General features: G+C 39.9%; 1 protein-coding gene across 4 annotated transcripts in view; it reads right to left on the reverse strand.

Moving 5' to 3' along the window:
• Positions 1–456: 456 nt before the first annotated feature.
• TNKS (tankyrase) overlaps positions 457–24290 on the reverse strand; it is a 109490-nt gene continuing 85656 nt past the window's right edge. The window contains exons 13-28 of one of the 4 annotated variants that reach the window (XM_090139066.1): positions 24182–24261; positions 23088–23233; positions 22601–22672; positions 21803–21968; positions 18342–18561; positions 17712–17821; positions 15282–15470; positions 13915–14152; positions 13157–13239; positions 10646–10766; positions 9936–10033; positions 8535–8609; positions 7746–7851; positions 6719–6905; positions 5854–6010; positions 457–4982 (exon numbers count right to left, since the gene is read on the reverse strand). In XM_090139066.1, the coding sequence (XP_089995192.1) occupies positions 4896–4982; positions 5854–6010; positions 6719–6905; positions 7746–7851; positions 8535–8609; positions 9936–10033; positions 10646–10766; positions 13157–13239; positions 13915–14152; positions 15282–15470; positions 17712–17821; positions 18342–18561; positions 21803–21968; positions 22601–22672; positions 23088–23233; positions 24182–24261 (2135 nt within the window). In that variant the 3' untranslated portion in view covers positions 457–4895. Of the gene's footprint in view, positions 4983–5853; positions 6011–6718; positions 6906–7745; positions 7852–8534; positions 8610–9935; positions 10034–10645; positions 10767–13156; positions 13240–13878; positions 14153–15281; positions 15471–17711; positions 17822–18341; positions 18562–21802; positions 21969–22600; positions 22673–23087; positions 23234–24181; positions 24262–24290 lie in introns of all 4 variants that reach the window. The other 3 variants (XM_090139065.1, XM_031596746.2, XM_090139067.1) reach the window with 3 other exon arrangements.

The raw sequence follows: 24290 nt of genomic DNA on the forward strand, positions 1-24290 counted from the left end.
GGCTCAAGCCCAGAAAATGCTTCATCCCCAATCCCTGTGTAGCTTTACCACTCTCCATTTTCCCAGCCCATACCAAGACAAAATGCCTGTGTGGCTGATGTACATATGTATGGTTTTGTTCCTTTTATTATTATTTTTTTTTTTTTAGAAATCAACTTTTTATTTATTGCCCGAGGGAGAAAAATTGTTTGGAAAAAATAATAATAAAACACTTTTCAGCAGTTGTGGCTGAGATCAGGTTTGTCTGGGGGCCCAGAGAATCATAGAATGGCTTGGGTTGGAAGGAAACTCAAAGCCCACCTAATTTCAATCCTCTGCCCTGGGCTGGTTGTCCCCCTTATCACATCAGGCTGCCCAGTGCCCCATCCAACCTGGCTTTGAGCACCACCAGCGATGGGGCATCCACAGCCTCTCTCCCCAACAACAGGTGGTGCAAACACTCAGCTTTTACAGAGCAACTGTTAAAAATGTATTTATTGAGTTTTAAACTATTACAAGTATTGCAGATCAGACATTTAGCCAAGCACATTTATAGATCAAAATTGGTTGTTACAACAATGTTACCTAAAGTCCACCATGTAGATAGGCTGAGAACCTGCCCATCATCTTCTTTTACAGAGAGGGTAAAGGAAGAAATAAATAAATGCTATCCCAACTCCAGGTGGTCAGCCACCAAGAGAGGAACAAAGGACTAGCTGTGAAGACAAGTTATATAAAAGTCTAAAAACTCAACCCCAGGTACATCGCTGTTTGGGGTGGCAGAGCAAGCAATCAGAAATGGAGGTGCACAAGCTCACAGGACTGTGGCACAGAAATCCCCACTTCGATTTCCAAAGCTGAAGCAAGTTCCGCAGATGTTAAGAAGAAACAGTGCCAAAATTACCTTGTAATACAGTTACTCTAATCAAACTACATTAGTCATCAGCACAACGGAACCAACACTAAAAATTGCCACCAATAGGCTCAGTATGACAGAACTAGATAGATCAAAACCAGTCTGCTAATACAGCCTGATGGGCGCATGCGTTCATTTCACCGCAACGCATGGGCTCCTCTTGCTCCCTGCTGACTCACTCACCTTCCTACAGCAGTGCTCACAAGCACTGCCCTGACCCCCACAGGTTGCAGGCAATGAGCTCTCCCCTGTACCCAAAGCACCTCTGACCATCAGCAGGTTCCAGTCCATAGGTTCCCACATCAGTTGGTACCCAGGGCTAAACTGAATCTGTACTTCCCCGTCCTACCCAGGAGTGTGGCAGCTTAGCTTGAAATGACTGAAACACACACCAGGCACACATTCTTTTTGATATCAGTTAGATTTTCTAGGGTCAGGAAGCATGGGATTGGTGAAATTACATTAAGAATAAATTCACACGCTTCCTGACTTTTTGCTTCAGAGAACAATCACAGTGTTCATAACTCATCTGCCTACTTTGAGCTTGGGAACCTTTCTTTTTCCCCATCTTCGGAAAAGAAAATTGGTAGAAGAGTTTGCAGGTTAGGAAATTCCTGCTGCACAACATGGTGGGATTTCATCGCATCACTTGCAAATGCTCAGAACAGAGGTTAGAAAAAAATGATCCTCATTCTTTGACTACAGAGCAGTAGCGGCTGGAAAACTACCAAACCAGTAGAACAGTCTGCAGCAGTTTTCATGGAGCTGGGATCAAAGATTGGCGGAGAGAAGTAAGGAAGAGAAAGAAGGATGTACCACGCTGAGATGCTGTACTCCGGTTTTAATTCTGACAAGTTTTGCTGACAGCGTTCAGACTGCAATGCCACCCTGTGTCATGGATATAACCTAAGCCCTGGAGAGCCAGAACCTCCCGGTTCAGACTTGGTGAAGGCTGCTCACTGTCTGCTCACTGAGGCCCTATCACAGCTGTTTCAAAGCACTCCTCTAAGAGTAAAAGGCACCGGCTCAGGACAACTGCCATCCCCTCCCCTGCAAGGCACCACATTAATCCCACAGGGAACGGCTCGGCCTGGAGCCACTGAGAGGTGCCAGGCTCCCAAACCTGGCTTAGCCCAGCACCTTCCTGCATCCTCGCTTCTATCATGCCTCTATTGGTGACACAGTGCTGCATACAAGCATCCCATCACCAGGGGACAGCCCTGCTCAGGACGAGGCACCCTGGCAAATCCACTTTCTGGAACTAGGAGCTCTTACAACTCCCTCAGCTAAAGCAGCAGCAACTCTACTGCAAACCAAACAATGTCAGCAGCAGCTCAACCACCACCAGCTTTTCCATAGGTAACAGACACTGATGGGAAGATCCTCATCTTGTTTTCAGCCACAAGAGGACACACACACACACACACACACCTTCAGCCAGCAGAGGCACATGCTGGTCTGCAAAGCCCACCAGACTGCAGTGTCCCTCTGTGCTGGCCATGTCACCAACATGGCATGAGACCGTTATGAGACAAAAGCCACTGCAAAATGATTTCTTCACACAGCACCTTTACTCTGCACAGAACATCAGATACATAACATGGGGAGTTTCAAGATACCGAACACTGTATTTTCGTACTCCAGAACTTCACAGCTCCTGAAGAAACCCAGATTTTGTTCCATTAGCACACAGGAAACAACAAGCAAGAACAAAATCTGGTGCGGGCCTGGTGGGGTTTTGTTTTTAGGTTTGTTCTTGTTTTTCAAAGATGTAAAGCTTTCAACTTCCACACGCACATTAACCATTTTGCTCATCTATGCAGCACAATTCATTTTTTTAATCACTGAAATCTATGTCTAATGGGATGGCGAGCCACATTCACTCTCATCACTATCTGAAACCCTAGTGTAGATAGGCACATCCCCTATTCCATTCTTAACTAAATTAAAAACAAACCCCAAACTTAAATGATGAATACAAAACTTCAAAGCCTAGTGGTGATCTCTGCAATCCTAACACTACTAAACAAGTAGCCAAAATACAAGCACCCGACTGTGTCAATGACGTCTGATTAAAAGGACAACTAGGCCAGAGCCTGGCTTGGTCTGCAAAGCTGATTACTTCATCAGGTGACAAAATGAAGTGCAAGCCATAGATCCAGTGCCAGCTCGAGAGAAATAAAACCCAAAGCTCAAGATCTGCTGCAGTATTGCTATTTCTAAGGTTTTCTTTATAGATTTTACAGAGTGGATGTGCAGGCAGCCAGACCGCATCAGATGACTGATTTTACAATGGGTGCAATTCCTCCAGGAGGATAACTTGCTTCAACACTGAAGTTTTAATGCTAGAAATGAAAATTCTGTGTCTTAAAGCTGAAAGTGAAAACTCTGTTTTGTCCAAACACCCCGAGCAAACCCCACTGGCAGGGAGTACATGTTTTTATAAACTGAAAGCATAGTATTGTGTCATTCCCTCACTTAGAGTGATAAAGCTGGAATGCATGAACTGGATCATCAGTTACTCAGCAGTGCCGGTCGATAGGGAAACGGACAGCCTGTTCAAAGGAACATTTTACCTCCAGCCATTGTGTGCTCGATGCTGGAAAACATCTCATATTGATGGTTTAAAAACAAAACCAAAACAACTAATAATGGCTTGATTTTCACCTTTTCTGAAGTTGTAAAACCAACTCCAAAAAAAAAAAAGAAATTATACTTTTGTTAAATCTGTATCGTTCATGAGGGAGACTTCAGAAGTTGTCTGATGCTGTGCTATGCAATGCTGAAATATAACTTTCTCCTATGCAGCAAAATAAACCCAGGAACTTGCATGGAAGGGGGTTAGGGTGATGAGTACATCCCAGCTCTGTCCTCTGGTATACCTGCAAGCAAATTGACTTCCCAACTGATCTTTTTACAAAAGTTTTCCTCATAAAGATGTAAAACTCATATTTTAAAAAATTATTTTTGTAAACCATTTAAGCTGTTCAACAACCCTGATGTCAAACAGATGTGACACGAAACTGCTGTAACACATTCTTCTTTACCAGTCTGAAAACCATCTTCTGTGTCTCATATAGAGGGATGCGACCCAGATACATCCTTGCACGTGTGGTCTTCTGACTTTTCAACTATCTCCCAACAAAACCGTATGCCACTGTTAGGGGAGAACGTTTCACAAACTGCACACACTTGATAGCAGCCTTGTAAAATGTTCTTTTAGAGATATCAGCAGAGGACATTGACCTGCTGTATCAAGTCCTTTCAAACACAAGAGCTGGTTTGACACTTCTGTTGGGTTTCCCCAGAAAACTCATGCAGACAACTCAGCAAACCGAAACGTGATTTGTTTCCACTCTAAAGTAACACTCACATATTAGTATCGTTTGCTCAGAGGTGTGCAAAAAAAAACCCTATCTTGAAGAACTGGACCTAGCCCCTTCTCAGATGAATTTGATATTGCATTGTTAATGGTTTTAGTCAACTTGACTTTGTGCAAAATATCTTTAAGTAGGTTCTGGCTCAACTCCAGAATACAAAAGGAAAATAAATAGCTGACTGAGACTTTCTGAAAAGATAAAATGAATGCTGCATGCTGAAAGGAAAAGTATGGACTTAATGCAGTTTATCTGCAAATAAAGTAAGCAGAACAGTAGTGTCTGAAATTTTAACATGTGAGATGGCCTTGATAAAGATTTGTTTGCACAATGTTCCCAAAGTCTAGATCAAAACAACATTATTTTGCACATGGTAATGGTAGAGACTAAGAGCCTGAGATGCATTATTAAAAGGCAGTCTCTTGTAAACCTTCCTCAAAAGGAACAATATAGCAGTTGAGTATGCAAGAGTTACTCTTATCATATTCATCAAGACAGCAATGCTTTATAAAAGACATACAGCTTATTTCCAGATTACGAATTTTTTATGATACTGATATCCCGAACACATATCCACCCAGTCCAAGATTGAAGTCACATCCTTCTTCACTGCTCTGTAGCTACTAGGTCTTTTGCTCTGCTGCTGTTCCTGTCTGTGAGGGAGCTTCTGGTTTCACAATCTGGTATGTAATAAGATATTCTGGGTATGCCTAAAAGACAAGAAAAAAAGACTGTTTTACAGAAGGGCACACTCAGTAACTTCACATTTTGGATTTCAAATGATGACTAGGAAGGACAATGCAAGAATCAGCTCTGTGTTAAGGAGTGCAAAGGAAAAAGCAGATTTCAAGTAGCTGAATGAGATTAACAAATCCAGGGAAGGTTCTTATAGGATACAAAGCACGTATTTTCTGCTCTGAGGATAATTAAGCAGAGGAACAAGCTACTGAGAGAAACTCTGAAACATTATTCTCTTTCATGTCCTACCTGGTCAAAGCCCTCAGCAATCTGGTGTGCAAGCAAGGGTAAACAAGAGGTTGCTTTAGATGGCTACCCAAGGTTTTTTCCAACTTGATTTTGTAATCTTTGAATCATCCAAGGCAGTGAGCAAAACATTCTTCTAGGCTAAGAGCCTCTGCTGAGTTACTCAGAACAAAAATCAGCTCCTGAAGACTGCTGTGCTACTTCTGTTGCCATAAGGGGAGACAGGGACATTGCCATAGCTGGGAATCCACAGGTAAAAAGCTCAGAATACTCATTATCTATAAAGCCTCAGAAACGCACGTGTTCTTGTTACTGCAGTAATGTCACTTAAATACAGTGGGAAAAACAGTACATACTCATGAAAACTACATCTCTTAATAGGCTCTTCTCAGTGCCACAGAGGAGGAATGAGGCCATTTTCCACAATGTAGATCAGAGAAGCTCCGTGGAAAGAAGCAGCATTTCCTGCCTCTATACAGTTTACTGTTTATTTTTACAATTAAGTGAAAAAAAAAATCAAGACAGCACACCTGGAGTGGAAATCATTTATATCCCTTCTGAAACTCCAAGCTCTGCTCGTCATCACTAGCCACCTACCTGTTCTCCTCTATAGATAACATATTCAGCGTATGCAAGTCCATTCACACTTGGCCTGCCAATAACTGAATGGTGTCCTGGAGGGGCGTGCGCCATCTTCATGGTACTGAACTGGAGAAAGGATTTTCCAAGGGTCACTCTGCAGAAAAGCATTTGTCTAAAAAGAAAAGAGAAACACCGTGTCTGAGAGATGTAAGCTTCCAGAATGATTTCAGACTTCTGTTTGCTATAATTACTTTCTCAAAAGTTTTTGGAGAAGCAGTTTTAGAAACCAGTTCTAAAGCTGTGTCTAAAAATTCCTTCTTTTCTTGACATTCAGAAGGGAAAACACATGCTTTGTATAGCTGTTGTACGGAGGCCTGCTCTACTCCATTTTCTATAAAGCTGTTGTACAAAGCTGAAACTCTTTGTGTTCCAACCAGCAGGGTGAGTGTCAAAGCATGAAAAGCACATAGATTTACTTCAGTACAAAACAAAGCTGTGATTAAGTCCTGTTCACTACCTCCAAAATTATCTGATCTGTAGGACCAAACTGTACTGCTGATCACCACTTAGCAGTGCAGTTTTGTTCTAAGATTGCCTGGAGTTTAATTGCTTTTTTTGCCTGACTCTTCATTTTCAAACTTGCTATTTCAAGTCTCTTTCCTGAGCCACCACTCACTTTGATTTATACCCACTTTGACCTTTCTGTGGGACTCACATTTATGTCCATTTCTGTTCAGCCCCAACAAATGGAAAAAGTGCATTTTCCCCACCATCACCAAACTTAAGTGGCTATTTTTTCCCCACAATTCATCCTGTGCCTGGGTCATAAAAACCAGGACAGCTGGAGTTATACCTACAGGGAAATCTGCTGGAGACATACCTGTGGCAGATGTAACAGGACCTGTCTTTGTGTGTGGGACAGCCTGTTCCTCCTCCTATCCCATACACATATTGGTTGCTCTTTGAAGAGTTCTCTGCAAAGTAAATTCCAGCTCCAAACATTCCTCCAATGTATGCATGCCTTTCATCAAATCCTTTGTGAATGATAGCATTAATAAAAGGAGACCCTAGAAAAGACAAAAAGATGTGTTATCACAGTTGTTAAGACCTGTAGTAATTCTGGGCTTTATGTCAAGAGGAGCTTTTTCTGCCTTAGATAGGTCATTAAATACCAAAAAGTGTGCTCAGTCAGCTGGAAGGGGGCGATACCCAGCAGGATGCAGTGATGTGTGGGATTTATCATTCTATACCAACAAAATCCCACGTGTGACTCACATCTTACTCAGTTACAGATCTCATTAAGTGGCCTTCCCGCCCCCTCCTCACATTTCAACACAATTTATCTTGTCAGTGCACACTTTCTTAAGCAGTTAGTACTCCCTAACAAAGGGCAAATTTATCGGGACAATCATACCCTAAACCAATTTCCTACACAGAATCATAGAAGGTGCTAGGGCAGGAGTCATTTGCATTAGACAGTTGTCATTTGCAGGCACTTCTGGATGCTTCTGGAGAACATCCTGCTTAAGTTCATGGTTAGTTTTGATTCCTTTCCCTCACGGTTACCTGAAGTGCCAGGGAAAAATGCTTTTTACTACGTGCTGCTCCCCTTTTTCAGAGGATAACTTGCATTTCTCACAGCAGTGTACAGTCCTCCCAGTAGTTACCATCAGTTTTAATGGCAATGGCTGAGATACAGCATTTTATAAATGTATTTTGTACCTAGTGGAGCTTTATGAATTGCATAGAATACCCTCACCACCCCCACACCCATGCATTTTTAGCATAGAAATACAACTATTGTACAGGATGGTGAAAACCACACTAACAACGTCTATGGGCTCCTGTGTGCTTCTGGTTTCCCTTTTTTAAATACCAGTATATACAAACAGTTACCACTTCATTACCATGAAACAACATGCGCTCATTGTGGTGGTTATGATTCTCTTCTGAGACCTCCTTCTGTCTGTGACAGAATCTCTCCCGCAACTTCTTATTCACAACCTTTTGAATCTGCAGTGGAACAACAAGCATTAAGTATGCAACTCAAAATAAGTGAAATATGGTTTCAAAAAAGTTTGCAGAAATTCTACAGAGAAGCACAGCACGATGCACAAATGGTACAAAAAAACCCCACAAACCAAAAAAAAAACATGCCCCTTCTGAACATGCCCTTACAACCAAGTCAGCAACACATGCTTCAAAATGTTCACATATATTGTGAATTACAGCTTAAGTTCTTGGGTTTAAGGCAAGCTTTCAGGCTTCACCCCTCAGAGTGGGTAATACCATCAGGAACTACAGACTGTCTGAAACTCCTTCCCTCCCTGCTTTGGCCTCTCTTGAACAGGGCTAGCTTTCTGAAGGTTTAGGTTTAATGTTCACTATCTGGTTGGGGCAGCCTTGCCCATGGCAGGGCATTGAAAGTGGATGGGCTCTAAAGTCCCTCCCAACTCAAACTATTCCATGACTTCTTTAGACTTCTTTAAAAGCACAAGTGGACACTTCTTCCTCACTCCATATGCCAAGCACACAATCAGTATAATTTAGTACTCAGTGCTTGCTTTAACACTGTAACTGATTATCATACCGACAAAGACCTCTAAGTTTAAAAGGTTGATCTGTTAAATGAATTGTGTGCTTGCATAAATACCAACTTACTTTACTACATAGAACTACAAGGCTTTGAAACTTACCCTGATGACATTATACCTGTTGAAGATCCCACCAGCATTTCCACCATCTCTGTGCTCCCGGATTGTACTTTGCATCTACATAAATGAACACAACAGAATGTTCAGCACATAAAACTTGTTAGTAAGGAAAAGTAATCATGCAGTATCTATCGTAATACATCACAGACAGCAACAGAATCTGGGTTGAAAATTAACTAAAAGGTGCCAAAAAAAAAGTAAATTTTAAATTGAGATATATACTTTTCTTCAGGCACCCAACACACTATTCAGCTTTACAATACCGTTTGAGAAACTGAATGTTGCAATTACTCAATCTTATAATAAAAACCTACATAGGGAAGAGGATTGGCACTTGCTGTCAACATCAGACTATTGGAAGACCCACTTCAGATTAGAAAAAAATAAAAAGTAGCTCAAACAAAAAGATCATTTTGAAGTAATAACAAACGTATTTCTAATGACTATAGCCTGTATTTTCTTAGTGATATGAAAATGCTTACACTAAGTTTTCTTACGGCATTAGAAGGTTCTCAGAATTTCAACAATTTTAACAGTTTTTTTTTCCAGTGGTATTTATAACCACAGCACCAACATTTAGTAACAACTCAAATAAACATCCCAATATACTCTAGTAAACAAGTGACTCTTTCTGTCAGACATGGTTACACAAAAAATCTGCACAAACTCCAGTTTGCAGAGTTACTAATAAAAAATATTCCAAGGTACTGGCAGCAACCCTGAGTACCAAGACTTTCTGTGCTACAAAGTAACATCATTACACAAGCAGCTGAAAGAACAATGAAGTGTTTATTACAAACATAACTCTTAAGAAAGTCTCCTTCCTCTTAAGTTTTTCCTTTCAAAATGGTAACTGCTTGTAGTTGACTCAAAAAAGCATGTGTGTGGGAGGAAAAATTACAGTCATTTCTGCTTATCCAAGAGCAGCTTATCTAAGTTACAGATTAACTAAACCACTGAGACAAGAGAAAACAAACTGGTTCACATGCAGAAACGGCCTGAGCAAAAAGAATGCCTACAGATTCGGACGGCCTTGATCTCCCAGTCTCCACACATAGCCTTTGCCTTTCACAGGTGTACCTTTCTCTGATAAGCTATGTAAGCCCTAGCTATGAGACGACATCCAGAACAATGCCAGCAAGGCAAAATTAGGTTAGCAGGAAGTGAGAAACAAAATCATGTATTTAAAGAAAAAACTGGCAGGAAACAGTAAAAAAAAATCATCATCAGTATAAACTGAAACAAACAAATGCTCTAAACTCCACATCAGATCTGTGCAGTTCACCAAAGCACTTTTATCACTTTCAGCGTGTTGCAAGATTTAGCTCTAAGGATTAGGTGACGAAGGAAATGCACCACCACCAAAAAAGATAATTGCAATACCTCCTCTTCAACGGACTGATACTCCTTATCATCAGGTGCAAGGTCAAGGAGAATAGTCCCCTGACTCACGCAGTGGAAAGTTAAATACGGATTGGTACCTACAAAGGGAAGGAATTAGAGAAGTAAAAAAAAAAAAAAAAATCAGGAGAAAATAAAGCCAGACTTATTTTTATTAAACATCGCAATTTTTCTGCTTATACAACCCCAGTAAGCAGGAAGCACAAAATAAACACAAGGTCTAAAAATAACCTTAAAAAGATGAAGTGCTTTCATTGGCAGCAGGGTCTTCAGAGAGAGAAAGAAAATGCAGGTGTGACAACTACATTTTGTGATTTGTGCTTTAAGAGAAGCACCAAAGTAGCGTGGGGCAGCAAAGAGCTCCATCAAGCCTACATATCAGGATACAGCTGGCCTACATGTAGGGCAAATCAACCCAAAAGCTCCCCCTCCTTGGTCAACCCCTTCAAATGGGCACAGCTTCCACAGCTGCCTCAGGGTTGTCCGTTCTCTGGAAAGATGAGCAGTCACTCAGTCCCGTATCAACCCAATATATTCCTTACCCGTCACAAGCCACCACACCATCAGCGAGCACGTTTTCCAAACAATCATGCTCTTTCAATTCCTGGTATCAATGCCTACATTTACAGCAGGGGACTTCTGGGAGCCTGTTTTGTGCTACTCAGACTAACAAGTAAAAAGATCGTATTTACCTTGCTGGCCTCCTAGAAGCCTCTCCACACCTTTTATCAATTTGTGTCGGTGGCCATAGGCGTTAATCCCTATTTCTTTAAGCTCCTCATGTCCCATGTCTGCCAACACATCCAGGGTTATCTGGAAAGGTGGAAAATCACAAAAATCACCAGCCAAACTTAGCCTGATTCCAAAGGCCAACGATACATCAGTTCAGAAAATGGACTGTATTCGTGCTATAACCAAGAGAACACACATTTTATGTTTTACCCTATCCTTAACTGCTGCCACCTTCTGGCATGCCCCTCCCTCACACAGGACCATGCCCAGCTGCTACAGCCCAAGCTGTGTAGAACTTTAACTTCTCTTACAGCAATTGACAAGAGCTCATTCTCACAGGAGGCTGTTAAAATCATCTTTACTTATGTAGTAGGAGGATGCACGGAAAAGCTGGGATAAACCAAAGCATGGAACATTTCTGAAGCATTCAAGGTCTCACCTTCTAGTAATTCAGAATTTTCACTGTGCAACCAAAAAGGTGTTTCACTTTGGTATATAATGGTGTGTGCATATCCACACGTGTGCTTGCACAGAGATGAAGCCAGTGAGTTGGCTAGGTAAAGTCAAGCTCAACTATCCCAACTATTTCCTACGCTCAATTCTGAGAAATAATTAGCCTTGTGAGAACAGGCAGAACTAGTTATGTTATTGTAATATACAAATACATCCACAATCACCTGACGTGATCTTAGACATCAAGGTCAAAGAGATTTTGGTGGAAATAGAAAAACAAAACAAGCTGTCAAACTATTTTCAAAATTGAAAAAGAGATATAGGTGCTAAATGAAATACACATTTTTCATTGCTGTAAGGCAATTCTGTGCCAAGCTGTTTACGTGAAACAAAGATTTAATGTGATGGAGGTAATTCTATAAAGCCTACTTCCAATTTTACATTAAATCAGAATTGGAAGCATAGCAAGTAATAGGAACCCATATAACTTGCTTAAAAACCAGGTAGATCCTTAGCACAACTGGACTTGCAGATATCAACACTGTCAACTACAAACTGAGTACCACAAATCCAAAAGAAAGCAATTCCAGCAAGGAATTATAGATAATTTGAACAACTGGGCAACTGAGCAGAAACAGCCCTAATGAGATTGCTGTGGAAAAGCCACTGAAGACATTCATCATGTGCACAGTAATATTAGAAAAAACAGAGAAAAGACAGATAATAGACAGCACCAGCACACACCCGATATCAATATGAGATTAAAGCCAAGTAGAAAAAATGAACATGAAGGCAGTAGGATGATGAGCTTATTTTCACACAAACCTACAAGAGCAGCATAGCAATTTCAGAAATGATAAAACTGATTTAAATTGTTAAATCTTATTAGCAGGGAAAGATCTTAAGAACACATTAGAAGCTAAGGAAGCAAAAACCGGACAAAAGCAGCACAGCGAGTGGAAGGTGGGAAAAATAATAAAATAAGAACAAAAACTGAGTAGAATACAAATTCATTTGGGGTTGGTTTGCTTCTTACTAGAAGCAGTTCCAAGTTAAAGAATAGAGCCTATGCTTATGTGTAAGAAGGGAAAAAATATTATATAGCATGGTAACTTTGGGGAGGGAGATACCTCTGTAACGTTTCGTGGAAGAATTTGGAGGCTTTTCTGTAAGTAACAAATTACATTTAAAGTATTTATTTCCTGATCCATCACAAAAGATTAGCAGCAAAAATATGAGGAAAAAACACCATCAAATCCAGCCTCCTTGTATTTTTTTTACATGCACCACTGTCCATCTTATTCACACAAATAATCTTTTTAACTCGTAAAATGTTAAATCTAAGAAAACAGTACATAAAAATAGGCCATAAATACCTTACAGAAATGTAAGATTCTGGAACTGTAATGAGTTGTATTCTTTTCATACACTGCTAATTGTTGATAACTTTGCAGCTTCCCCCATCTCTCAATTATATTTAAAACTTTCTAGCTCTGCAAATTCAATTAATACTACAGTCCTAACCCACTAGGAAACCACACTTCTGCATTCTCTGGACTCATCACACTACTCAACTAGATTTCTAGTTCAGCTTAGGGGAGGAATTCCTACATCTAATTTAAGTGTCACATGTAGCAGTATAGATGGGGAAAAGTTTCTTCAAATATCAAGATTGCTACAGGATAAGTGAAGGTGATGTTCCAACCTAAATTTTCTAATAATCACTTATGTTCAAAAGTTAATTGAAAGTTCACGTGCAGTTCTCAGAATACAAACCAAATTAGCAATCACCATTTTTTAAGAAAGTGAAAACCACTGATAACTAAATCAAACAGGCAGATATTTTCGTCTCTACCTCACTGAAAAGCATTTGCCAATTCCTTCATAACCGCACCTTTCTTGGATATGGTTTTGTGTTTTTTTTTTTCCCTGTAGATGTGAAGTTGTCTTTTTGCTCTCTTATAAAATCAGGGAATTGAAGTCTATCTTCAAAACACAAGAAAACACTTGACACTTACCTGTTCTGTCTCAAAGATGTCCCGAAGGTGTTCAAGACCAAGGCTTTTCAGGAACTGAGTAATGTTCATGTCAAGACCAGAAACTGTAATAAGAAAAAAATCATTTAATCTCACACACTCAATTCAAATAAGTAAATAAACCAACAAATACCACTTCTCTTAAAATCCCAGTCACTCATTCTTCATACAACCAATTTGCCTCATAAAAAACAATCCACTTCCATTGTGTGAAACCTCAGTGCAAATATAATCACTATTCCCCTCCTCAGTATCAAATAATGAAAAGCACAATCAGTCTGTGCCAGAGGCTCATATTGCAAGGGGAAGGAAATGAAGACTGGGTGTATTTTTGGTATGTAATCACCCAGATGCTGATACACAGCATGTATTCCAAATAAGAATCAAAAGATCTAAAAAATCTTATTGAAATCCTCCAGCCTTCACAATCATAACTCTGTCAAATTAATTCTCATTGGATCTTCTGGATAAAATCAACAGCAAACATCTGGGCACCTAATCAGTTCCGATTACAAAAGCATATCTAACTGTGAAAAGCAAACATAAGTGAACAGCCAACAACGTTCCTGCAGAGCACATCAGAACAGAGCAAACATCAGACACTTCACAATGTGGACAACAGTTCAGGCTGTGCAGTAATTTCTGCCTGGTCAGAAATGCTTTTCAGATAAAACAAGAGCTGCTGTGAATCTAAACTACTGTACTTCTGGCAATGCAAACTTGTCCAGCAGCAAATGCACCTTCTCCCTCCTTCCTTTCAGTTCCCGCTGCTCCATCACCAGTATTTGATGCCCCTCCAACCGCTAGTTCTGCCAGCGGCCCAGTGAGGTTATCTATACTGCTGGCAGCAGAAAGGCAGGATGGCGTAGATGCTGGCGAGATCAGGGAGGCACTAACAACAGTTGCTTGAGGCTTAAAGCACGTAGGTAAAGCTTCTGGAGGCATCGCATCTATCAGCAAAGCTCTGATATCGTCAGCCTGAAAAACACAAAAACATTCAACTAGGCTCAGTTGTATCACAAGTCACTGATCTCTGTAAAGAGTTTTTTCTTGGAACTTTTTTTTTTTTTTTTTTTTTAATTAACCACCCTATTCTCCCAGTTAAAAGGAAAATCTCCTATTTTTCTAACATGGGAATTTATGGCTGCTAGAGCATCCCAATGCATTGCACAGAGACTTCACAGGTGTTAAAGGCAGGTATAGCAATAAAAAACATTATTCTCAGCAACTTAGACCACACAACACCGTCTCAATCTGTGTCAGTTAACTTCTGGTCAAACATTTTGCACTGGATCAAAGTTTCAATGGAAAACTCTACCTTTCCCTTTGCCACAATAATCTCTTATTGTTTAAAACAAAAAAACAACAGGAACTTCAGGAGGAGTATGAACTGGCTAGCAACTGGACTGCAAAATACCTTTATAGACTAAATTAAAAAGAACCCTCATCTTCAAGAATTTCCTCATAGCACATCTTTTTGTGATTCTTGCACCAGAAACAGACATGGCATCCAATTTGGGTGCAGTTATCTATTTTAGCAAGAATGGTTAAGCTGACACGTGCATGTTCACATGACCTTCTTAGGTTCTTTAACCAGCTGCCACTATCACCGCTAACAAGAAAGCATACAGTGCCAGTTTTAAAATAGGTTTGACAGCCACTCACAAATTCCAGGATGTTGTTTTGGAGCTCGTCAAAAAAGAGCTGAGGTAATACGCAGGCACCAACCACGATCACCTACTAAGTGATTCCATTCCAATAAAACCTCATCTCATTTCTCTTCTAGGTTCAGTGAAATCATTACTGACAGCACACACAGACTGACTACCACTGGAGGCAATTTTCAGATAGATTAGCTTCTGGCAATGAGAAGACTGATTCCAGAAGTGAATCCTTTAGCAGAGGGGATCCTCATATCACAAACCATGTTAAAACCTCAGCCAGAGGATATGCATGGGTAAAAGAAATTGCAAATGCACCCTGGAGACATCCATTTCCCTCTACTTTGACACAGAGAAAGCTGAGGCCAGGAAGCCACAGAAAGTCATTTAAATGCAGAGCAAACCTTCCAGAGTACACTGTGGCTGGCACTCAAGCAAGAACTTACTGTTGCCAGGTCTAGTGGTGTCTGACCCTCTTGATTCTTCATGGTTGGATCTGCTCCATGAGCTAACAGCAGAGCACAGAGCTGCGTCCTTCCTTTTTGTGCTGCTTCATGCAATGGTGTGAATGCCCACTTATCTGTTGCATTTACACATGTATTGTATTTGATCAGCAATGCTGCAATGTCCACATGCTAGAAAACAAAAACACTTTAATGAACACAACACTGATAATAAAACATATTTCCTACTTTATGATGAGAATACTGGTGCTTAGAGAACTTCATGATTTCTCTTTCCTTTTTTTACCCACTTACCTGCCTCTTTATGCAGTAGTGCACTTAATAGGTGTGACTCTATCCTGCAGCTCCACAATCAGTAAATCTGGATCAACCCTACCAATCCATTTTTGATCAAGCAAAGAATTACATTTCTGTCAAATCACCTGAACTACATGGTAAGTAGTCTGTGCTACTACTACAGGATAAGGCCTCCAGCACAAAATAAATAGGCTTTGCTGTCAAAACATTTGTAGATATTTGAACTGGAAACACAAATTTATGGTGCTGTGACATTTGTGATACACGACTAGGAGATCTGAACTCCAATGCTACACTACTTAGACACCACTTAGATGTCTGCATACAGAGCTTTGTCATTGAACCCACCCAAGGCAACACAAATTTATTCTTCCTCCAATCATATTTTGAGACATGTAATTGATAGAGTTCATTAAGAGTGTCATAAGGAACAACTGTTTTACAAGGGCTATAAAAGTACTTAAATTTCCATGCTTCCATCAACATTCTATCTTGGAAGTCTCCCAGATTAAAATAACAGAAAAATCAGTGAAAAAAAACTCTCTCTCTTTGACCAATAAAATTACTTGTGGAATACAGCTTAGAAATAAAAAAAAAAAGTAGGCAAGAGAATGAAACACAGAAAATAGTAAGCGGAAGAACAAAGACTTTTGCTAATGGATTTCATTTTTTCTTTCAACAGCAATTAAGAGGCTCTTAACAGCTCTAGAAAAAGCTTGCTCTGAATAGTTTGAAATTACTGCTGACCTTATTTTTCCTCTCTTCCAAACTTTTAAAGCAATTGCATTTCCTGCAGCTTCTCTGCCACAACACAAAACCCTACTGAGAGGCACACATAATGAAGTGTTGGCTGGGAGAACTGAAGACACTTCATGAGGAAAAGGTTACATCTGTGAAACTTGCCAGCCACAAACATCTGAAAGCAGTACTCATCTGTCTGCCTCCCATTACAGAGATCTGAATGGGCTGATGACAGCTCAGAAGTATGGGCAACTACAGGAAAAGCACTGAAACACAGCCTCATTAACTTTTCCTAAAGAGAGCAAGATAACCAAATTAAACTGGCATTATGATTTTTGAAGTGATTATCAGCTTGAACCAATCTTTTATGTTGCCATGTGACAATAAAGCATGCCTTATTGTCATACAGAATGCTTTGGTTTGCTGTGCTTTGAAAGAGTGAGCACAATCTTCGTAAAAGAATATATCTCTAGATCTAAGCAACGTGCCGGGCACTTAGTATTTATGATGGAAGCTGATGAATGATACTGGTTGGTATTAGAACCAGCAGTGAAAAATCATAGTGCTGCACTTCAAAATCTTGAGCGGTATTCAGAGCTTTTTGCTCTCTAAGACACCAAAAGCCCAGACTGACAGAGAACCAGTGCAAATGATGCAGGCTGTATTTCAGTGATACACTCAGTAGAAAGAAGATGAACACTGCACTTTTCCCCATGCCTTCCTCATTCAGATCTCAAAAGAAAGCAAAACACGTGGATCCATTAAGAATGCCTCTCCTAGATTTTGCTCTTCTCGTGCTATGGCCCTGCAGTAACAAAGCATATAATTAGATCATCAAATCCACTAGTTTTTGAGCTTATGTCCTTTGCCTAGCCTCAAGCATGCTGCTAGGATCTTCTCAAGCACCATCTCTGTACAATTGCTTGCAAAAGCTTTTTCTCAACTCATCTGCAATTAGCAGCTGCTTTTGAGGCATCTGTGCAAGTGGTATGCACACAGACAGAGGAAAGAGGACCTGCCTCATCTAAAATAGTTTCAGTGAACCATCGCAGTCCCACTGCAACAGATGTGATCCTGTCTTACTTCCACACAACTCTTTCAGTACCTACTTGAGTTCTTTCCTCTTTCAGCAGTCACTCACAATTTAAAACCATTCAAAGCTTTGCATCTGCTTGCTTGCACAAAGGCAAAGTGATGTTTCCAAACTGCTACGCCCAAATAAGCCTCACTAAGCTACATCTATGGGACAAAAAAACAGGATGCACATGAGGCTAAGGTTGTTCACTGCAAGACAACTGCAAAATAACCAGCTTTCGATATGGCTTCTAGGAGCTCCCTGTTGATGTGTCCACAAGCAAAAGAGCCTGTACCTACCCCATAGGATGCTGCATTATGTAGAGGTATTAATCCACCTTTGTCCTGGGCATTAACATCAGCACCATGCTCAAGAAGGTATTCAGCTACTTCCAAATTGTTGTAACCAGCTGTAGAAAATAAACAGGAAAAATAAATTGAATATTAGGAGAAGTTCAGCAAACAAAAATTGTCAGGCAGTGAAGCTAAAGCATTTTTTTCAACTGCAAAAGCTCTTTTTTTCTTAGTAACCATATTAACTCCTGAAATACAGGTGCCAGTTAACAACACTCTGTATGGTAAAGTTATCCTTAAAGCTCTGCAACCTCTTCTTATAATATTATGGGAAGTAGACAAAACATACAGGCTCTTGGAAGTGGTGTCCAGTCCAATACAAGAAACAATGGGCACAAACTGGGACACAAGGTTCCTGGTGAACATCAGGGAGTACTTTACTTAGCAAGTGATGAAGCAGTGGTACTGGTTGCCTAGAGAAGAGTTTTGAAGATCTTCAAAACTCACTTGGACATAGCTATAGAGAACCAGGTCTAGGCTGGTTCTCTATAGAACCCCTTGAGCTGAGGGGTTTTAACAGATTACAGCGAAAGGTCCCTTTCAACTTTAATCATACTGTGAAACAGATTCACTCACCTGCAAGATGTAGTGGTGTTGAATTTCTTCCCTGGGTGTCTCTGCAATTGATATTTTCTTGAGTACACAGCTTCTGCACTCGAGCCAGGCACCCTTTCTTGGCAGCATCTAGCAAAGCAGCATCTCCTCGCAGTAAGTCCTGAATATCCGTGTCTCCTTCTTTCACCAAATCTAGAGGAGTGTTCCCATCTCGATTCTTCTTTGTTGGATCAGCCCCATGCTGCAAAGAGCAAAGTCCAATGCTGCTGTCAAAACCATGAAGAGCGCACGCAAATGTCACTATTTTGAAGCACAGGGGAGGCAAGGGATTTTGCCAGTGCAGTTCAATACAATAAATACATCCAGAAGAACAGTATGCCAATCTTGGCTAATGAAGGCAAGATCTCAGGTTCACTGAATACCACCCTGCTGCTGAAAGACATTTCTTGGAGATATGATCTATAAAAATGTTTATTTCTACACTTTCTATTATATAACAGCACAATCTTAAGTTGTTCACAAGTCCTGCCAAGCAGAAAAGAAAACATTTGGTGGGACAGCAGAAAAGTGGATTTAAAATGTTGCTGGAATATACCTGTGCTCATAAGACATGCAAATCAATCACTGAAAAAAAACAAACTGCTAGAGCATGGGATAAAGAGGGGAACAAACATCTACAGCATAAAGCATGAGTTGTGTCCATGAACAATGTTGTGGGAGGACAGCTCTCTCTCTGTACACTGCTAGCAGTAATGAAAAGATCAAACACAGATAGGACACAGGCAGCTGTAGGCATTTTAATTCTTTGGTTGACTCCTTCAGAACGATCAGTGATCTAACCCCTGCCAGCAAGTCTACCTTGGCATTTCTCACCAGTGATGCTGGCTACATGCTGTGCCACTGTGAGCCACAGAGAATGAGATGGGGATGGGAAGAGCAGAAGGAACAAACCATCTTGTACTCAGAAGCATTACAGAAATGTTCAAGGTGAAAAGGGTAAGCAGAAAGGGACAGAAGGAGACAGAGCACTGATTATACAGAACCAGATCAGCATTTGTAGTTCTCTTGAGAAAAGAGTTGTGTTTTTTTTTTTTAATTTGTTTGTTTTGGCAAAAAGCTTTTCAAAACCAGGAATGAATTTCCCAGATACAACCTTAGATTCCTTAATTTTAAACTCACAAAAATCAAACTATTCAAGCATTGTCAAGAATAAATATCTAAGTGAAAAGGTAGCAACTTCTCAGACTCCTTAAAAATCACAGAAACAAACAAAGGAGCCATTTTAAATAAAGGCTTTGAAAGTCTTTCCAAAAGGTCTGTGTGGTTTTTGTTTCATTCTTTACATAGAACAGGGGAGAAAGAGCACAAGTCAGGAGAAATGAATCTCAACATTTACAGCTCAGCAGAACTGACAGCACTGCCATTTGGCATGAGGCACACAGCAGGAGAAACCCTGAGTAAACTGCAGCATGAGCATGTATCCATGGACACTCAAAATCTTTACAAAACCATGTCATCTTAAGGGTGCATTCAATCCTTGTGCAAGAGTGAGTTCTAAAAGAAAGATTTCAACATTTCTGTATTTCTTGTGGTAAGACCCTTTGATGTTGAACATGGCTATACTGGCTATATTCCCCCTTAAATGGTCAGAAGATTCCAAAGATCTCCAGTGCCTGTAAAGTAATGTTGTGCTTGAACAATTATGAGAGTCCTAAAGCTTGAACTATCTCCTGTATTCAGGTGGTACTAACATGGTCATCAGTGTGTCTACTCCACAGCCATGTCTGCACACCTTCTGGTTTTTGCTGCTGATGAGTTTTTAAGAGATGTGCTCTCTCTCTCTGAATCTGAATACTTATTTGGTAATCAAATGAACTAATTCATGAGATAGGTGAGAAATATCACAGAACCACAGAATTGCAGGGGTTGAAAGGGACCTCAAGGGATCATCAAGACCAACCCTCTGCTAAAGCAGGTTCCCTACAATAGGTTGCACATGTAGGCATCCAGATGGGTCTTAAAATATCTCCATAGAAAGAGACTCCAGAATCTCTCTGGGCAATCTGTTCCTGTGCTCTGTCACCCTTATTGTAAAGAAGTTCTTCCACATGCTTGTACGGAGCTTCCTATGTGCAAGTTTTAGGCCACTGATCCTTGTTCTATCACTGTGCACCACTGAGAAGAGCCTGGACTCATCCATTTGCCTCCCAGCTCCCTTTAGATATGTATAAACATTAATAGATGCCTCCTCAGTCTTCCCGAGGTTGAATAGACCCAGGTTACTCAGCTCTCCTCATACAGGATATGCTGCAGGCTTTTTATTATCTTTGTGGCCCTCTGCTGGACACCTTCTAGGAGATCCCTATCTTTTTTGAGCTGGGGAGCCCAGAAATGGACACAGTACTCTAAATGTGGCTTCACCAGGGCAGAGTAGAGAGCATGGCCTGCTGGCAGTACTCTTTTTAATGCACTCCAGGATACCAATGATATTCTTGGCCACAAGGGCACACAGCTGGCTCATGGCCAACCTGTTGTCCACCAGAACACTCGGGTCCTTCTCTGCAGAGCTCCTCTCCAGCAGTCATCCCCTAACCTGTATTGATTCATGTGGTTATTTCTCCCCATATGCAAGACTCTACACTTATTCTTGTTATACTGGGGCTTTGCAGCTGCAAGAGGAAAAGTAGTGTGTGTGGAAGAACAATTTAATTTTAAGACAATCCACATTCTTACTTATTCATATTTTAAATACCGTGCTTCAAGAAATGTGAAGTCAAAGGCTATAATAGGAAATAGTATTAGTAAGAAATCCACTAGAACCCACTTCTACCATCCCAAGATGACCTTATGTTAAGAAGTCTCTCAAATTCATGGAAATACGCTGGTATTACCTCATGTCTTTTACAACTTCTGCTGATCAGGAATATTTATTCCACAGGATATTAATACACATTTCCTCCAGGATCTTGATAGATTATACATTGATTTAACAGTTTTAAATTTTTTTTTTTTTTTTTTGCATGTCAGACACACTAAGTCAGTCCCCACCTGCAGTTATTGATCTGTAACACACTCTTGCATGTTTTTACAAAGATTTACTTAACCACATAAATTGTTCCAGAAGGGGATGAATAGGTAAGGACTTCTGGTGTTTTCTGTTTATTTGTTTGTTGCAGGCTTTTTTTTTCCTCCTTTCCCAAACAAATACTTTTTTTTTTCTTCCCTATTTTGAGAGTTTTGTCCTACTTGGTTAATAGCATTAACTGGTCGTGTTGGACCGATCTAATAAACCTACTGGGAAAAGTAACCATTCTAACAATTCTCTGTAAGTGAACAGACATTACACAATACGCCGACAACTGTAAGATGAAAACAGATCCAACGGCACCATTAAGAGTTCACAATGCAAATAAGTTTGAATGCGATCTTACACAAAAACAAAACATATTCAAAAACACATTTAAAAATTCTAGATCACATACTTTTAATAGCAGTTTGCAGATTTCATATTTTCCTTTTGCTGCTGCTTCATGAAGAGGAGTGAATTTCCATAGGTCTGCTACATTGACAGAAGCACCATGCCTCACTAAGAGTTCAGCTACTTCGTAGTGTCCGTAAGAACAGGCGTTGTGCAAGGGAACTAAGCCGCTAATCAAAGATAAAGTTTTAATAGCTACAGAAAATACAATCCAATATGCAATCACACAAAATTCCAACAGATAAAACATTCACTGGACAGTAGTCCACATTTTTCAGTCTTTTATGGCTTTATTTCCTTGCTATTATTAAATGAAACAAACATCTTCCTTGTTCTTTAGATCTCACAGTGGAGGCTTCTGAATGCTTAACAAACAGCAATGCTGCTTTTGCTAGAAGCAAGTGGCTTTAATGCTGTTAGCAGCAGCAAAAAACAGTTGCAAGAATTGCTACAATCTGACTATGCATAGTTGACTGAAAATTTCAGAAAAGGTATCAAACTAAGCAATAAGTTTGAAGTATAGTTGTTAACAACTACACACCCATAGAAGGATGTTCGAATAGAAGTCTCTTTCGAGAGGAAAACTGATAATTCAGTGCTGGAAACGAATTACCCCTCACCCTGAAGTCCAATATATTAGAGTGAAAGATCAAAAAATCTTACTATTCCACTCAATCACTTTGCAAGAAATCAGATAATAAGAACATTTGTAAAGGATTTCTCTTATCTAACTGAATAAATAAGTTAATAATAAAATCTAACCAAATCAGAGAAATGGTCAGAGACAACTCTGGTATTTTACCTCATGTTATTCCAATCTAATTTTAGATCACCTGAAATAACTGAGAGGCTGCTTTTAAACACTGCAAAATCTCTGAAATAGACAAAAGGGGGAAGAGAAGGATCATGGATTACATTGCCAGATGTGTGAGAGACTGTGGTTTTGCCAGAAAGTTACATTTAACTTAATCAATATTAATAAACTTAATATTTAACACAACTTAATTATGTCTCCACGCAGCTAATGACAGAAACAATGCAGAACAATCATAGGATTTTTTAAGATTGGAAAAGACCTCTAAGATCATCCAGTCCAACCATTCACCATTACTGCCCACTGAACCATGTCCCTAAACACTACCTTTCTACCTTCCTTCCAAGAAAGAAAGAAAAAATTTTAACAAGAAAAAATATGACAGTTCCTGAAATTCAACCCAAAATGAAGAGAGGAGGTTCAAATCTCACAGTAATAAAAAACAATAAGAGTATATCACAGAATGAAAATATACCCTTTATCTTTGGCATGCACGTCTGCCCCATGGTGCAACAGATACTCCACCACTGATACGCGGTTATATCCTGCAGCAAAGTGCAGTGGTGTTGAATGGCGGCCTTCCAAATCTCTACAATTCACATTCTGAGGGCTGCAAAGTTGCTGTGAAAGGAAATCAACGCCTATTAAAAGACTGGAAAAAAACAAACCCACCCCAAATAAGAAAATCCACAAAGCAAACAAAAAACCCTACCCCCCATCAATCATCACAATATAAAATTTGGTTAATTTATTATTATATACCAATTTTTTTAAGTTAGGTTTCAGGAAATTTTCCACATAAGCAAAATCAAAAGTATAACTCATCTAAATTTATGTCTAAAAGTACTTTCTTAAGAAATAGGACTTGAACGACTGAAGCAGCATGAAGACAATCCTAACACATTAAAAGGGCAAGCCTCTAAGTCATCAAGCACCAGGCTCAAGTCCATGTAAGTTTCTCCAGACAAGCTACCATTTCCAGCTCATGCTGTCTTCACAAACATATTGAGCTTAGCAGTCAAAGGAGTTGCTGGTACACAAAACTGTTGCTGAATGTTAATATATATATTAATGTTAATATATTGAAGCTCAAGCTGACCATCCAGGATGGTCTATCTGCAGCCTATTTTACCTGAATTGTTGTATGATCGCATTAAAGCTAAGACCAAACCTTCCTGTGATGCCAGCATTTCATGGTATAACTGTTCATCTTCAGAAAAGGATGGCTTAAAATGCTACATCTCACCTTCTAACACTTGTTTGCTTGCCTTCTGATTGAATCATGCCTTGGTAAAGAACATGGCTGTATATGAAATAACACTTCTGATTCCAACAAAAATATGGCTGTGTGAAGGACTCAGAGAATGAACAACCACAAACTCAGAGAAACACCGCAGCACATCCCAATGTCCAGCTTTCTAGAAAAAACATTAAGAAATTGTCCTTCACATTTTTTTTTTTATGACTTACCATCCACTGGACACTACTTCCACAAACCTTATGTGTAGTGGTTCCATGAGGACTGAACAGCAATAAAGTGAAAAATTAATATGAAATGCTCAAATTTACCTTCACAGTTTCCAAGTCTCCAGCTTTGGATGCTTCTAACAAGCGGTAATCCACATCAGATGTACGCACAGGTGTACTTTCTACATACAGAAAAATACGTTTTAGGATT

Source organism: Phasianus colchicus, chromosome 4 (genome assembly GCF_987193195.1).
Source record: "Phasianus colchicus chromosome 4, bPhaCol1.hap1.1, whole genome shotgun sequence".
In the NCBI taxonomy this organism is placed as follows: Eukaryota; Metazoa; Chordata; class Aves; order Galliformes; family Phasianidae; genus Phasianus; species Phasianus colchicus.